General features: G+C 37.3%; 4 protein-coding genes across 9 annotated transcripts in view; 2 read left to right on the top strand and 2 right to left on the bottom strand.

The window, feature by feature from the left end:
* Positions 1-301: 301 nt before the first annotated feature.
* On the top strand, positions 302-3955 carry fam113 (family with sequence similarity 113). The gene is made up of 9 exons (XM_042727392.1): positions 302-586; positions 665-744; positions 1064-1296; positions 1398-1548; positions 1637-1871; positions 2122-2208; positions 2677-2742; positions 3159-3287; positions 3387-3955. The coding sequence occupies exons 1-9, from the start codon at positions 514-516 to the stop codon at positions 3500-3502; spliced, it is 1170 nt and encodes a 389-aa protein (XP_042583326.1). The 5' UTR covers positions 302-513; the 3' UTR covers positions 3503-3955.
* On the bottom strand, positions 3809-6374 carry cskmt (citrate synthase lysine methyltransferase). 2 transcript variants are annotated; one of them, XM_042727395.1, is made up of 3 exons: positions 6000-6374; positions 5216-5286; positions 3809-4721 (listed from the first exon to the last, which is right to left on the bottom strand). In XM_042727395.1, exon 3 carries the CDS (start codon positions 4702-4704, stop codon positions 4036-4038), a length of 669 nt encoding a protein of 222 aa, XP_042583329.1. In that variant the 5' UTR covers positions 4705-4721; positions 5216-5286; positions 6000-6374; the 3' UTR covers positions 3809-4035. The 2 variants fall into 2 exon arrangements, with proteins under 2 accessions (XP_042583329.1, XP_018950886.2); XM_019095341.2 differs by lacking the exon at positions 6000-6374 and having other exon boundaries at positions 5216-5354.
* On the top strand, positions 5360-11745 carry otub1b (OTU deubiquitinase, ubiquitin aldehyde binding 1b). The gene is made up of 7 exons (XM_042727393.1): positions 5360-5483; positions 8460-8521; positions 9558-9656; positions 9743-9861; positions 10043-10127; positions 11127-11321; positions 11430-11745. Exons 1-7 carry the CDS (start codon positions 5441-5443, stop codon positions 11625-11627), a joined length of 801 nt encoding a protein of 266 aa, XP_042583327.1. The 5' UTR covers positions 5360-5440; the 3' UTR covers positions 11628-11745.
* Positions 11746-14646: 2901 nt separating this feature from the next.
* shroom4 (shroom family member 4) overlaps positions 14647-16815 on the bottom strand; it is a 40497-nt gene continuing 38328 nt past the window's right edge. For all 5 annotated transcript variants that reach the window (XM_042727386.1, XM_042727388.1, XM_042727390.1 and 2 more), the window contains one exon: positions 14647-16308. In XM_042727386.1, the coding sequence (XP_042583320.1) occupies positions 16021-16308 (288 nt within the window). In that variant the 3' untranslated portion in view covers positions 14647-16020. The remainder of the gene's footprint in view (positions 16309-16815) is intronic.

The following is a 16815-nucleotide window of genomic DNA, read 5'->3' as shown; positions in this document are numbered from 1 at the left end:
TAAAATATTCTGAGCTGAAGCGAAATATTTTAAACTTGCTTAGTTTCGTATATATATATATATATATATATATATATATATATATATATATATATATATATATATATATATAATAAAAAAGCATAAGTACAATATTAGTTTACACTATTATACATTGTGGTTTCTCTGCTATCCGGTATTTTCGGAAATTGTCCTCACTAGTAGGTTACAGAGAGACTTTTACACAGGAAGACTAACATCCAAATCATGTTTTCTCCATATTAACCGCAAGGGGAGCAATATCTCACTTTTCTTCACAGCTGCTAGTTATCTCATTACACGCAATTAATCATTGTTTTATTTAATTTTTTTTTTTTTTGTTTACCGGAGGCCTTGTTAGCTCACTTACGATTTCGTTGTTTGATACTAGGAAGCCGAGGTTCGAACATCGTCCATATCGTATTGTTGTTTGTTAAAACAAAGTGTGCTTTTCAGCTAATTACTCTGGATTTAATTGAGACGGGTAAAACCACGATGAGGCCTGTGACTCAGCGCTCTGCTAAGCAGCTGCTCCACAACAAGTTCATCGTGGTCTTGGGCGATTCAAGTAAGTACTTCCGAAGATTAAAAGGTATTGTGATAATAATGGCCTTCGTGATTTTTAATAAGACTGTTTTCTCTCTAGTTCAGCGTTCGGTTTACAAGGATCTAGTCCTCATGTTGAGGAGAGATGCGTATTTAAGTGTATCACAGCTAAAAAGCAAGGTCAGTATCTGGATTCATGTTTTATTAGTTGTATGTCTTTTTATATATATATATATATATATATATATATATATATATATATATATATATATATATATATATATATATATAAGAATGACCTATTCTTCTCATCAAGATTTTGGCAAACCACTGTAATGTACAGTTTTTGATCAATAAATGTGTGAATAGAGGAAAACATGAAGCTGTTGTGGATATTGTTACTTCTGTAGTAAATGTGAGAAGAATAGGAACTTTCCTTTTTCCAGTATACTGTAGATTAAGCAACGTCTGATGCATCTCTCTTGTCCATATTTCCCAGGGTGAGTTTTCCTTTGAGCAAGACTGTCTGGTAGAAGGGGGACGGCTAGGTGAAATGAATAATGGCACTGCTTATAAAGAAGTGAGACAGTACAGAACGGATCACCACTTGATCCGTTTCTATTTTGTCACGCGTGTTTTTTCACGCTACATGGAGAGCATCTTGACTGACTTTGAAACAGGAATGAAACCAGACCTGGTCATCGTCAATTCTTGTGTGTGGGACATATCAAGGTGGGAGTGCTCTTCTTTACAGCTTTATACAGCCATAATATATTTAGAATGCCATAATTATTTTTCAATTAACATGATTTTTGTTTTACTGCAATGTACAGGTACAGCCGTGAATGGGCAACCGCATATAAAAACGACCTTCACACATTCTTCAGTAAACTGAAGGCCGTTTTGCCTGCAGAAAGCCTGGTCTTGTGGAATATGACCATGCCTTTGGGAAAGAAGATTGTTGGTGGATTCTTGGTTCCAGAGGTGGGTTACAAAAAAAATGTATGGTAGAGAATGAACCTTCTCGAACAATCAATAATCCTGGACTTTTTCATCTTGCCCACAAATTCAGATCCAACACATGGGTCCCACATTGAGATTCGACGTGATCGAAGCAAACTACTTTGGAGCCACTCTTGCAGATGAGTACAGCTTTGATGTGCTAGACTTTCACTTCCAGTTCCGGTTCAGCCTGCAGCATCGTATGCAGGATGGTGTACACTGGAATGCTGTCGCCCACCGGCAGATTACATGCCTGCTGCTGGAGCATGTAGCGCAGGCCTGGGGTGTGGAACTGCCAGATCCTGGTGAGAAATGCAGGTTGAGTTGGTTGTCATTGGTTAGCTGTAGTAGAATAAAGGTGCAAAATACTGTAAGTTTCTATAATTTTGAAAAAGTGGTGGGTTTTGGTTGGGTCCTTGAATTTTTTTTTTTTTTTTTCACATCTCTCTCTTCCACAAAAAAACATCACACAAAAACACATTTTTTTAAAAACACTCCCAAAAGAGTACATAGAACATTGTCACCCATTTATATTTCTTTTTCTTATTTTTGCAGACCAGGTTAAGGCAAATGATCACCCAGCATTACAGTACAGCCATAACTGGAAGACTGCTGCCTCAAGTGTTCCTGTACGCCATCAAGGTGCGCTACTTTACAAAAATTTGGACTCAGTATGTTGTTGTTGTTTTTTGGAGAATGAGTAGATTTAATAAGGATGCATTAAAATGTCAGAGAATACTCAAAGAATCATGATAATCATAATTTTCACAAAATTAAGCTCACAACTGTTCTCAACATTGATCATTCAATTTTTTTTTTTTTTTTCTCTAATGGATCATGTGAAACTGAAGACTGAAATAATGTCTACTAAAATAATTTAGATTTGCCATCACAGGAATATTACATTTTTAAAATCGATTTTATAAATTGTATTAAAACGGCTATTTGAAATTATAATATTTCAAACTGTTTCTGTTTTTGATCAAATTAAGTCTTTGTGAGCATAAGAAAATGATGCCAACCTCAAACCTTCTGTAGTATATACTGTATATAACTTGCAACATTTTTTCTGTGTAACATTTAATAATTCAAAACATGCCTTTTTAACAGGTCCTCTACATGGCAACGAGAGAGGCTTCAACCCACCTATGATGCCTGCCGTCCACTATAACAATGGTAACAAGCCACTCTTGAGAAAATGTACTTAACCAGCACAGCTATTATCATGATGATTCATTTTGAAACAACTAATTGTACAATTCAGTAAGCGCTGGGGGATGTTGTAGTCATAGATATGTATAGATGCCATATTCGACCACTCCAGATACATTAATGTGTCCGCCATTTTGGAACGGTCAGCTTGAGGTCATTCATCATAATCAATGAATATTCAAAGATATACATGCATATAACTTGCTGTTGTAGACGCACACAGCCAACTTGCGCTTGAGAGTTCGCAGTCCATTCCAAAAATGGCAGATGGCTTGCATATCTCAGACGCTAATGAGGCAACTACATATATATATCTGTGGTTATTAGTCATGTTTGATTTTGTTTAAATGAAAGTGATCATTCTTAATCTCATTTTCCAGCTCCAGCCTGGACACAAGGCCAAATGATGAGGCAGTTCAGCAGCTATGGTACACAGTTCTACAGCGACAGTGTACCTCCCCACTTAACAGCAGGATACCAGAGCTTTGAAAGGGAACACTTCTACAGAGGTACAAATAGGTTTAGCTATTTTTCTCAAACCATCTGTATCATAATGTATTATGTTAATGTAAAATTGTACTAAAAACGTCTGGCTATTTATTCAAAAGGTGTTACTCCAGCTGCTGCGCCCTACTGGCCAGTGAACAACTTGGTCATGAAACACAAACAGAGAAGACCATATAATCCTTACACACGAGAGAGACCACGTACTTACAGATACTAAATCAACTCTGTTCTCAGTGTGTATGGCCAGAATGAGGCGTTGTTGAATCTCTTCCTTTAAACCTTTCAAGTAAAAATACACATTCTGCATGGTAACTATTAAGCACCTTGTTGGAATTCTAGGAATTGTTGGTTTGGAGAGTGCGTACATGTTTATTAAGTGCAGAATTGTTGTTTATTCCTATATTTTCTTATAAGTGATGCTTGTTTATAGAGCCTCTCTATGTTATATGATTCTCATGTTACAAAACTGTGATGTTGATTTGCCACTGATGGAAAAATGAAGCACCACAGGACAAAACATTTCTTTTAATCCTGAAATAAACATTTATTTTTTACAAAAGTCTGTAAAGTTGTTATAGTGTAATTGTACTGTTTCCTATTCATCTGATGCAAACAATGTAAATGGGTTTTTAATTAGGCAAGCACATTGTGCAAAAAAAAAAGCATGCTATCAGTGTTCAATATTTTGCTACAATATATATATATATATATATATATATATATATATATATATATATTTTATTTATTTTTTTACTTTGAAACCTTTTCGGATGTACAAGGTGAAATCTGATAGCAAAAATAGCTGACCCCTCTCAATTCTCCCAGCTCTTGAACTCCTACATCAGCTGCCAGTGTAGCTCCTCTAACTTCTCTCTCAAGCCATACAAGCCTGGCATCAGGATCCTCATCTGAGAACTGTAGGAGACTCCCTGAGGGCTTCAGCACCTGTAAGCATTGCTTCAGTATCTGTCCAGCCTTATCTTGACCTTCTTTAGACCTAACTAAAGCATCTGTAGTACCCTTGTCCAATATCAAGTCCAAGCTTCTGGCCCCAAAGTATCCTCTCAGCTGTGTGCAGTCAAGCTCCAGGAAGGCAAGAGCAGAAGATGGGTTACATGGCTGCGCTGACGTAGAATTAGCGTGCTTCTCCATAAGTTTCACTGCAACTGAAGAGATATCAGCACAGGTGACCTTGACGGCACACGAAGAGGTTTTGTAGATACAAGGTCCTAATGCGGATGTGCCACAACCCATGTCCAGGATGTTCACTGGGCCACTCTGGGAATGAGACATGCTCTGAAGTACAGGAAGAATTAAGTCCTGGACTGAGTGAAATCCAAAGAACCACTCAAAATTTTTGAATTGGCCTTTGCTTCCATTTTCTGTGTAGAATCTGTCCCATGTTGCTTTTTTGTCCATGTTTTCAATCAACTCGTCTGTGAACACAAGTGTGTTAGATTTCAGAACATGTATATAATCCCCTTTAACGTACAATAAGTTTTCTTAAAAATGCTGTGACTTTAACCACTATCTGACAAATATTACTGAAATACTTGTCCTGAAAAAAACCCAGACGCTTTCACAGTCCTACTGCACTACAGAGGAATCAATGCATATTATTGTGTATTAGGAGCCAATAGTGTGAGATTTGGGCGGGGACATTTGTTTAGAAACCTGTTTGGAAATGGTAGTTAATATATTAGCATTAAGTCGAGGTTAATGCATGTGAAATACAAATATTTAACAGGTTAAGATACAACAATTTTAAAATTGCTTTTAGTTCCTATGAAAGTTACACACAAGCAGTTTAGCTCTAATGGAATAAAAATAATCCTGCAAAATATTCCACGTTGTTATATGATAATCAAAATGAACCTCTTGACCAAAGTGAAACATTTGATAAGATGTTATGGTGGGGAAAAGCAAATACTTGTCAAACTAGTATGATGCCGTCTTTGTGCCTTGGTCAGCTTTTGAAGGCTCCTCAGCGGCACTGCAAGCCTGTTAAATAACAACATTATTAAAAAAACAACCGCTCAAGGAATGGTGTTCCGTATTAAACAAAACACTGGCAGCATGTGTGATCCTGTAACTGAATGACACGACCCGGAAGTGTACATGAGAGAGGGGGCAGGGGGAAAAGAATTCCATCAAGATGGCGAATGAGCAGCAGGAATCATCACAGGGAGAGATGGAGGGTAAGTGCAAAAAATAACATTCCGCCACGCAGTTTAAAAGATCAGCTGACACGCGTAAACATCTCGCAGGGTCCTGCACGAGGGAGCTTGCATTAGAGAAACACTCAGCTCTGACTGCTGCACGAGCAGGAGGAGGACATGCAGAGCGCTCATATAACCACAATTAAAACCCAGTCTTCCTAACGTCATGTTTCCATTACGCCTCAAAGACTTTGATTTTACGCTCTCGATTTAAATAGGATAGCCTTGTCTGCCAATCAGCTGTAGACCGTAATATAATATTAAATCAGGGTTTATGGATGTAAATGGTAAATCTCGTGTTATTGGGGGTGCGAATTACGGGGAGGTCTGACCCCTCTAAAGAAGGTTTGATCTCCCCCTGATGGTGAACGTCCAAACTAGATGTGGGGGTCTGATAGAAAGTAGGCTAGACTACGCATAATATGGAGATATACTTGTAAATATTAAGATGCATTTTAGCAGCCCCTGTATTGGGTTGTATTGATATTAACTTACCTTATCGGTTGATGCTGCAGCGCTCATTCAGAGACATAGACGGAGCAAGAACACCTACAATGCATCTGAAAGTAGATTCATTCATTCGAGTGGTAAGGTTTACCCTCTTCGACTTCATGCTGTTGCACTGAATTTACGGAGCAATCTATTTGCTAAAATAACCATAAGATCAACAGCAACGCTGACACACAAGCGCGCGGTTCTGTCAGACAGATGCACGTGAAATTAAAAATGTGTATGTATTACTATGTTATAACAAACCCAGAATCGTCATTGGCTGGTAGAAAGACAAAAATAGGTTACGTTAACATTTTCACCTAAAATGAACTTAAGGTAAAGGTGTGAATAATTATATTTTAGACATGTTGTCAGTAATTTCTTCAACGAAAATAAAGCCATAGGAGAGCTGTGCTTCTCTGATCAACACACAGCGGTGTTTCTTTATCGAATCCACGTTTTAAAACGAATCGAGTGATTCAGTGATTCAGTGAGCCATTCATAAAGGTACCTGCTTCGTTTCTGAATGAATCAGCCGTTTGAACGAATCGTTTGACTGAATGACTCACTTATGAAGACAGGGATTTGTCCCCACCTACTGGCGCTTTTAGTTTCTTTTTTAAATTATTTCATATTTCACTATTTATTTGTGTTTTTGTATGTTGAATTGAAACATTTATTTCTAAAGCTGCTTTTTCGTAATGTCTATTCAGTGTTTTCTTTTCTAAATTAACACAATGAATTAAATTAACACAATTATCACACTATTTAATAATAACTATCTTTAATTAATCAGCACATGATGTGCATGTTAATTCATCTAATTCATTTGATTAATCGGCACATTATGAAACATTTTTAAAAATATAATCAATTGACAGCCCTATTTAAAACATAAAAAGTCTGCCCCCCATGGTCACTGTGTAATTCTAACCCTTATTATACTGAGTGAGATGATGTTTAGAGGACTCTTCACACATGTGTGTAAAATGCGCGGGGGACATGTCCTCCCTCACTTTTAGTAAAACGTAAATTCGCCCCCCTGCACTTTTTTTCGGGCAAGTGTGTTCATGTCAACCTGTCCTCCAACTAATACGCTCGTATAGGTCGTTTGTCCAAATCCCTGAAATACGACCCATCAGAGCGTATACTACAATTGCGCCCCTATCGGCAAAAGGTCGTGTTCATATTAATGTTTTGTACTCTTTTATTTGCACCGTGATTTGCGTTTCGTGTAGCTCAGTTGGTAGAATATTGCGTTATACCTTGAAATGCAATCATGCTATCATGGGTTCGATCCCCGAGAATGGACGTGCACGTAAAATGTATATGCTCAAAAAATCATAATTTAGCATGATTTCTGTGAGGGTTAGGTTTAGGGGGGGGTTTGGGTTTGGTGTGGTCATTCGAACGAATAAAGCCTCCTAGTAAAATATGTACGAATTACTGTGAGATCGGTGTAAAAAAAGTCCACACATTGCATTTAAATAAACGTGCGTTTTGATTGGTAATGACGTTATACGTCATTTCATGACGACAGACGCAACGCGATACGTCATTATTTTTACGCCCGCTAGAGGCCGCCCCTATAGGACGCCTTAACGTTAAAACGTAAAAATAGGTCGTAATAAGGTGCTTGCACAAACGACCTATATGGTCGTTTTTGTGGATACGTTTTATTCATATCAGAAACGAAGTGAACATTGAACATTACTGACTTTGCATGCAGTGTGTTTCATTCATACCCTAAGCCCGAGGGTGCTCTTACTCAGAAAGTCCAAAACTGACTCATAAGTACTAATAACTTATGATTTGCCAGGAAATTCCTAATATGGACAAAGGCATTAAGCAATCGCCATAGCTAAGCTGAATAAAAAGTAGAAATGTTCTGAATGATGAAACATGAAGACAATAAATTCATTATTGTGACAATATATGGTTTATGTGTGTTAAGTCATCTCTAGGTAATAAATAAATAAAATATATGAATGATGCACTGCTAATTGGCATATCTTTTATTACAGTACTTAAATGATGAAATATATTTTCTTTCTTATTCTGTAATAAAAATGGAAAAAGTGTTTGTAGTATATAAACCAATCATAAAATTGTCATTAGGAAAATATAGGCAAAAGTATTATAGATTACAAATGAGTGGTTATTGTCCAGCAGTGTATTTGATTTCTTAGCCAATTATGATAAATGTGTATTTTTATTCATTATAATAATAATAATAATTATTATTATTTTGTCAATTAGATTTAAAAAAATACATTTGTCACTTCTGTCCCCCTCACTTATGAAATGATGGCTAAGCCCCTTCCTCACACATGACTTTATATACATTACGTCTCAATGTGACATGTAAGTCAGCGAGGTTAAGACATTAGCAGAACTGTCATCACTCTCGACTATGATGTGGTCAAGTCCAGTTTTTTATATGTATACTTATTTATCTTGCAGGAGTGAACTGCCTTGCACATGACGAAGCCATTATGGCACAGCAGGACCGTATTCAGCAAGAGGTGAGTGTTCAGAAGAATGTCACATAGAAAAAAAGGCTTGTAATTTAGATATATTGTAATGGTTACTGAACAAATCATTGATGATATTCTGTATGTTTTTATCAAATTGGTAGCTGTTTTTTTATTATGAATAGAGTTGTACTTAAATGACACTTTAACAAAACGTATACCATTCTGTGATCATTTACTCTCTTCTCAAAGCTATTTTTCTTTATTCTAAGGGAAATTTTAGGCAGAATGTTTAGGTTGTTTTTTTAAATTCCATACAATTAAAAAGATGGCCTTTAATTAAACAGAAAATTGCACCCTGGCTGAAAGTAGTCCACACATCTTGTGCACAATTTTCCAAGTCTTCAGAAGCCATACCATAGCTTTAAACAATCTAGAATTTAAAGCTGAAGTATTTAATTTCTGGCATTAACAACACAAAACTGAATTGTCTGTTGACACCAAGAACAATAACTACATTAACATCCACACCAACAGTAGATAACATTCTGTTTATTCTAAGGAAGATGCAGTTGTCTGCCACTTTAGATGCTATAAAGATAAATATTATCATCCACACCAATGCACAACTTTCTGTTTGTTATGAGTGCATGCTGCAGTTATATCATCTGCTGCTTTAAATTCTCAAGCTCTTTAAATATGGTAGATTCTGGTTAGCTGTTATAATTCATCATTTGAAAAAAATAATTTTGAATGTGATTCCAACAATATCATTCTTCTGTATCATTATAGTTGTGGTCTGGAATTTGCTATTCTCTTTTGAAAACTTTATCATTGTAGTTATTGTTCTTGGTGTGGACGGCCCTTTAGACCTGAAATATTATAAAGCACGTAGGTCATATGAACTGTTTTTGGAGAGTTTGACCGCATTTTTCCCAATTTACGTTCATTGTATGGAAAAGAACAGAAACATTCTGATTAACATCTTTTTGTGTGTAACTGAAGAAAGCAAGTCAAACAGGTTAGGAACAATGTGAGGATGACTCAATGAACTAACCCTCTAATTGCTTGTGATTTGTTTTAATAGATAGCCACCACTAACCCTTTAGTGTCGGACAGACAAGATCTCTCTGTGCTTCAGGGTGAATATGCTTCAGAAGACACCATTTACCAGCTCAAGATAAAGGTCACTACATTTTCACAAGCTTGAATTATATGTCGTAAGTGCCTGAAACCTTCTGTAAAACTGTTATTCTTACATCTTGTTCATAGGACCTTCAAAAAAAGTATTCCTATATTCGAAAGACACGGCCGGATGGAAATTGTTTCTACAGAGCTTTTGGTTTTGCACATTTGGAGTCACTACTGGAGGACAGCAAAGAGCTGCAAAGGTAGTGTACTGTTGGATTTGGCTGCCTAATGCAGATACCATTGCTTTTGCTTGGAATAGTTAAACTAATTCAGGAGATAGCAGTAACCTTATTTATGCAAAGTTCCATTTTATAAATCGTTTGTCTTTGTCATTGTAGTAAATGTTTAAGTACCAGACCTGTCTCAATTTTGGCACTATAGGTTTAAAGCTGTTGCAGCCAAGAGCAAACTGGACCTTGTAAACGAGGGCTTCACTGAGTTCACTATCGAGGACTTTCACAACACTGTGAGTTGAATTGTATCAGTTAAAAACTATGCCCAGTTGACATGCCTTTTTAATTTTAGAACTCAACATTAAAGGGTAAGTTGTATTGTTACAATGTCAGTAGTATATAGCTTTGAGTCTGAGTCCGTAACCAATTAAGTTTGAGTGGAAGATTATTATTAATGTCTTGTCATCTTAATTTAATAATCTTTCACATAATGCATGACACTCAAGACTTACCCATGGGTTTTTATTAATAGGCGAAGTTCCTCCTTTATGTCTTTCATTCAAAGTTCCTTTGACTATTAAGCGCATTTTGTTGAATTGTAATTTTTATGATGCTGCTAGAAAACACTTTTATTCAGAAACATGCTTGCATGGAATATTTGAAAATGTACCACCTGAATGTATTTTAGATTTTCTATCTTATGTCAAGTTGAAATGTTTTATATAATGTAAATTTTATGGATGATACTGAACTTTTTTGCCATGTAAATAGCCATGATGCTAACATGGCGTAAAAAACTTAATAAACAAACAAACACATAATGAATGAATTTGACTGTAATTAAAAAAAAAAAAAAATCTAAACTGTCCAAGTCCATGTCAAGTATAAGTACCCCAGCTCTCATAGTGTAAGTAAATGAAAAATGTTTTATTTTTCTGAGTTACCAGGACCAAGATATCCCTGTGTATTTTTGTGTAGATGTAAAATGCATCACCTGGCAGACTTTTGACTGCTCCAGAGATTTTGTGAAAACTACAGATCATACTTCTGCATTTTTGTATCCCTGCTCACAAATAGTCTGATCAATTATGCCCAGTGCTGCATTAATGGTGTCTTAAGTTTTTGTACATTTTTTCACCACAGCCATTTTTCTGTAGTTGTGCAGCACTGATTTAAAAAAAATAAAATAAAATAAATATTGCATACACAGCCAACTTTTATCGTTTACTTCATCTGCAGTGAATTACCCGTTTAAGTCCTCACTGCTCACTGTGGTTCCTCTCTTTTGTCAGTTCATGGACTTGATTGAGCTGTGTGAAAAGCAGCAATCACTTGGTGAACTGCTGAGCTCCTTCAATGACCAGAGCATGTCTGACTACATAGTGGTTTACCTGAGGCTTCTCACCTCGGGATACCTGCAGCGGGAGCATGTGTTCTTCACACACTTCATAGAGGGCGGCCGTTCTGTCAAAGAGTTTTGCCAGCAGGTGAGTGCCACCTAAGAGTATTACTTGTGGACTGGTTTGTCTAAGACTATGGGGAAAAATATGGAGTAATAAGCCTTAACATCTAATCATCCATGTTTCGCTTTTTAGGAGGTGGAACCCATGTCGAAAGAGAGCGACCACATCCATATCATTGCCTTGGCAAAAGCACTGAATGTGCCCGTATTAGTGGAATACATGGACAGAGGAGAGGGTGGAACAGTGAACCATCATGTCTTCCCTGAAGGAAGTGAGCCACGCATCTTCCTGCTCTACCGCCCAGGCCACTATGACATCCTGTATAAGTGATACTCTGCTTCCATTGTGAAGGAACCATCCCAGTTCTAAAGCCAAGTTGAGCCATACATGTGTATGCGATGCTATAATTAATCTTAATAAAGTTTTCACTCTAGTTCTCCCCACATTACAAGATGAATGATTTTTTTTTTTTTCCCCCAGTGCAAACATTATTTAAAGCTCTTAATCTCTTAAAAACTCACTCTGCATCAAACTGCAGCATTACGGTTGTACAGTAGTTTTTTTTTTTTTTTTGTGGTTGTAAATGTTCAGCTTTTAGTGTTTTTCCTTTGTTACACTGCCTTTCATGAATTTTATTAAAGGGGTTTACGCCTCACTTGACTGAAGTCCGTTTGTGGTTTCAGAAATCATTTTACAATTCAGAAGTGGATCTGGATTCAAGCCAGTAACAAGAACAATAAACCAGCATCATGCAAATTGGTTTTAATCTCAGACAGCACAATGATTTAAGTGCTCATTTTACATTCATTTACCCAACAAACTACACCTTGGGCAGACTGATGGCTACTTAAAGTAGGTTTGAGTAAAATGTAAAGTAATCATGTATAGCTCAATCCACTACACTATAAAGATGTGTCTGATATTGGTCTGTTGACATCCTTCTGTCACAGCCGTTTTCTGTGGGAGTCACACGAGTTGGACAGGATCCATCCAGCCGGACCGAGGACAGCGATCGAGATAAAGGCCATCACAAATACACTCTCCTACAGGTGGTGGGGGCAAGGATATGATTAGACAATATTACCAAAGCAATCATTGTGGATGGATTCAATATGTCCGACTTGTGGGCGAGTTTCAAGTCCGCATGAAATCAAAATGTACAGTATTTATTTTGTTAGCGCACATTGCTAGTCTTAAGATCAACAATTAATCTGTGCAAGTTAATCCACTGAAATAATAATAAAATAAAGTGTCTTGGTAATCTTTAATCATAATCTGATCACTGGGCAGAATTTGCTTAACCACGCCCCTCCGACCGTTACACTACACCGGACGCGAGCTCATAATCAGTGACGCGGTCTACACTGGATGCGATGCAAGGTCAACACAAACAGAACACTGCTGCTGCGTTCCGTTTATGACGTATTGACCCAGTTTAAACGATTTTCAACGGTCGCTTTTGTCGCGTCCAGTGTGGACTGACCCTGCGTCCCAATGCGCATACTATCCACCCATCTGCCCTTAGTAGTATTTAAAATGACTAATATCACACAGAATTTAGCATGGATAAAAAAAAAAAAAAAACAACCTTAGTTAAATCCATAGATTCTAACGTAAAGAGACATGATACTTTTAAAATGTAAAACACTTCTAATAAAAAACTTTCCCTTCCAAAAAGCAACGTGAACAGATAAACCATGTAATAACTACGTAAGAGATTTGAGCATTTTAAGAACTGTTCGAACGAACCGATTCGTGGAAAGCACTCGGAGTTTCCTACTTTCCTCCGCTCTCTGTTGAACTTACCACAGCGCCGACTCCGTTTTTTGCAGATGTAGAGGTAATGTAGAAACGCTGGGTTAAGACATTTTGTTTGGGAATACATCTCGTGCGTTTGAGTGCTCGTACAAAGCCAAACATCATGTACCGTTAGCCTGCTGTAAGCCAGCACTGAAGAAATAAGACTAGAACCACTGATCTATAATATAGAACATATATAGATCAGTGACTAGAACACACAACACGTGCGCGTTTCATTTAGACTTTTACGTTTCCCGCCAAATTGTTAATAAGCTTACCTTGGCACTGCTTTCTATCCAATCAACACCCTTGCTAATTAATAATTACGTAACGTTTCGCCAAGCTATTACTCTATTAAACCACACCTCAAACATGAGAATGATTCATTACTGTTAAAACAATGTTAAATATTTTTGTCACAATCAATCAGTATGTTGATAAAGTATTTTTAAGAATACCAACTCGGTTTAAGGTCAATTAATTGGCAAAATATTGTTTAAAGCGGTCATCGGATGCCTATTTTCCACAAGTTGATATGATTCTTTAGGGTCTTAATGAAAAGGCTGTAACATAGTTTGGTTAAAATTTCTTAATGGTAGCTAAAACAACACCCTTTTTACCCTGTCAAAACCAGCTCTTTTTAGACCAAGCTGTTTGGTAGCATTTTCCTTTAAATGCTATTGAGCTCCGCTGATGTTCCAGCTGCTCTTTGCAGTAGCCCCTCACTGCAGAACACAAGATCCAGATCTAGGGGGTGGAGATGGGTGGGTGTAGGGATCAGGGGGTGGAGACGGGTAAATTTAGGTATATAACAGTTGACTCTGGATCTCGCTCTCTGAGGGACTGTTTACTTTAGCCGCATTCATTGTGAAACTTGCAAATTTGCAAATTATAAGGAAAGGCAATTTGCAAAGATTATTAAAAAAAAAAAACGTACACACTTCTTCTGGACGTGAAGCTGGATCACAAATGATTTGTGTGAAGATTTTTCTTGCGCATTTAGGTAGATCGGGGGCACTTTCCCTTCAAAAACAAACCTAATCCACTGTGTCTTCAGCAGCTCATATTTTGGGAGTAAATGAAGAATGTTATGCTCCTTAATACATCCAACAACAGAACACCTCAATCACTTAGGAGTCATTCTTGTCTACATCTGCTCCGGAGGTGAAACAATGGCAGACTGATGACCGGGTCTAAGGTAAGACACCAGTCCAGTCCAGTCTGTGCTGAAACGCTACTGTCAATCAAACTATTGTGGGAGGGGCCTTCGTCCGTGTGATGTCACACAGACAGGCATCTGAGATCGGCTCGATTCGAGAAAGGGGAAAACATTTAACGAGATTACAAAAAAAAAACACTGGGTGGATTTTTATCATTATAGAGTGGTTGTGTACACACTGCCAACACACATTTCAGTTCAAACAACCTGTAAAAGTGCTTGTAGCATCATTTGACCCCTTTAAATAGTTTTGGGATAACATGCCAAAGCACAGAGCAAGTCTCAAACAAACATTTAAGAAAAACAAATAAATAAATAAACAGGCATAACCCTGATAAGATATTGTTTTTAATTGTACATGTCAATCTTTTCAATAAAAAAAAGGAAAATTATCAATAGACCAAGTATTTCCTTTCATCTTCAGCACTATGCTGTTTACAACGTATGATACAACAAAACAAACAAGAGTAGTTTATAGTTATTAAACTATCAATTTTATACAAAGTGAAGCAAAAAAGGGACAAAATAAGCACAAAGGCACATTTACCTTTTTGATCTGCAATTTTGCAACCAAATACATACATTCATTCCATGTTCCTATACCACAAGCCCTTCAAATACAAATTAACTTGATCTCACTCTTCTTTGTCTCTCCTTAATCTTCATCTCAAGCTCCTTGTTTTGCCATAAAAAAAAAGACAAAGACGACACTTTCAAGGCAGTAAATGGTAAACAAAGCAGCATTCTCCTTCCTTCTAAAGAAATGTCCTGTTTCTCACAAAGAAAAGGAAATCTAGTAGCAATCGCCTCAAAAGTTGCCATGTTGGGAGATGAAATAAGGGTTAAACAGTGCATCTCATTTAACTAAAAACTCTTATTCAAAAACATGTCAATATAAGAGCTTTGGTAAAGCAAGGCTGATCTTCTCAAGACATTTATGCACGTCATTTCTCAAAACAGGCACAGCACATTTATATTCTTACGTAGGCATACATTTTATCTTTGGCAATAATCTGAGAAAAGTGTAGCAAGTACTATAAGGCATACTGAATATGAAAAGTAAATATAAATGGCCCCTTTTGAAAACACTGCAATAATACGCCACACCATTTCGTTTAAGAAAAGTTCCAGTTATGACAGAATGAAACTTCTGTGACTTAAAGATGCACTTCAGGCATCCACTATGTACACGTTTTCATACAAATATTTAACAAAACAAAACATCTTAAACAGAACAATAACGTTTACCATGCCAAAGAACGGAATGAAATTGAATACATGCAATGTGAGGCTGTAAATTATTAAAGCAATTTGACTGTAAAACCAGAATGAAAGATATTTATATATATTGTGCGTATGAATATATACACACATAAATAAATAAATAGCAGTGCATGGACACTCCCCCTGCTGTATTCAATGAGAAGTATATGCACACATGCGTTCTTTGGCGGTGTCAGATGTTAACGGAGTAAGCGCAAAAAGAAAAAGAAAAAGGTTGTTAGTGCAGCTGAAGTCCTAACAGACAACTTCAAGTAGTGATGTAGTGTTTTCGAATTGAACTGAACATAAGTCTGTGATAGTTGTGCTGTTCTGTACTCAACTGTCACGTCAATGTAATGTCCTTTCTTTAGAACACACTGCAGTTCAAAGTTTTTTTGGTCCATCTCAAATCCCGTTATACATACACTCATTCAGCACTTTTCAGTACTGTCCGTACCCCATCCCAACCCCCAGCCCCAGGCCGAGGCTCTCTCGGAGTCCCCTGAGCTGCTCCTCGCCGAGCCTGATCTTGTCATCCAGTTGCCTCTGCTCTACCAGTAGGGCTGCTTTCATCTTCACAAAGTGACTGTAGTCACGCATCTGTTCTGGAGTCAGGCAACATTCCAGCACCTTGCCAACCGCCTGCTCACGCCGGTCCACATGCTCCTTGAGCTCCTGAGCCTCTCCCATCTGCACCAGCAGCTGCTTCTTCTTTTCCAGAAGTTGTAGCTATGACAGAGAGAAAAAGAATAAAATGCTAAGCAAATCAAACATGCAGAAGGATAAAAACTCAAGGTCTAAGGCTGCATTTATGCAGCAAGTCTTAATGCACAAATCCGATTTTTTTGACCCATCTGTTTACATTCACTTTAGATTCGACTGGTATCCGATATCTGTTTACATAATCCCCATCCAAAATGATAGTCAACGATCACTTTACTATGCAAATGGTAGACCCTTGGTTTTGAATGGCCTTGCTTTTAAAATGACTTATGTAATACACGTCAAGTGCCCATTATTATTTTTGCCAGCATGGACAACAGCTGAAAAAATCTGACTGAGCGGATAAACCATAGACAGTAAAAGAAATGGACACAGCGACCCCATTGGAACTCAATTGAGACAAGTGAAGCCCATTTTTAGCGATTTTTAGCACTTCCGTTTCTGACGCGCAGACTCAAACTAAGCTTGATGACGTCAGCAAGCTGCCTGACAGATGTATATCTTCTAGTAGCT

This window comes from Cyprinus carpio, chromosome B7 (assembly GCF_018340385.1).
Source record: "Cyprinus carpio isolate SPL01 chromosome B7, ASM1834038v1, whole genome shotgun sequence".
In the NCBI taxonomy this organism is placed as follows: Eukaryota; Metazoa; Chordata; class Actinopteri; order Cypriniformes; family Cyprinidae; genus Cyprinus; species Cyprinus carpio.
The sequence above is the reverse complement of the archived record's forward strand: the minus strand, read 5'-3'. Positions and strand labels throughout refer to the sequence as shown.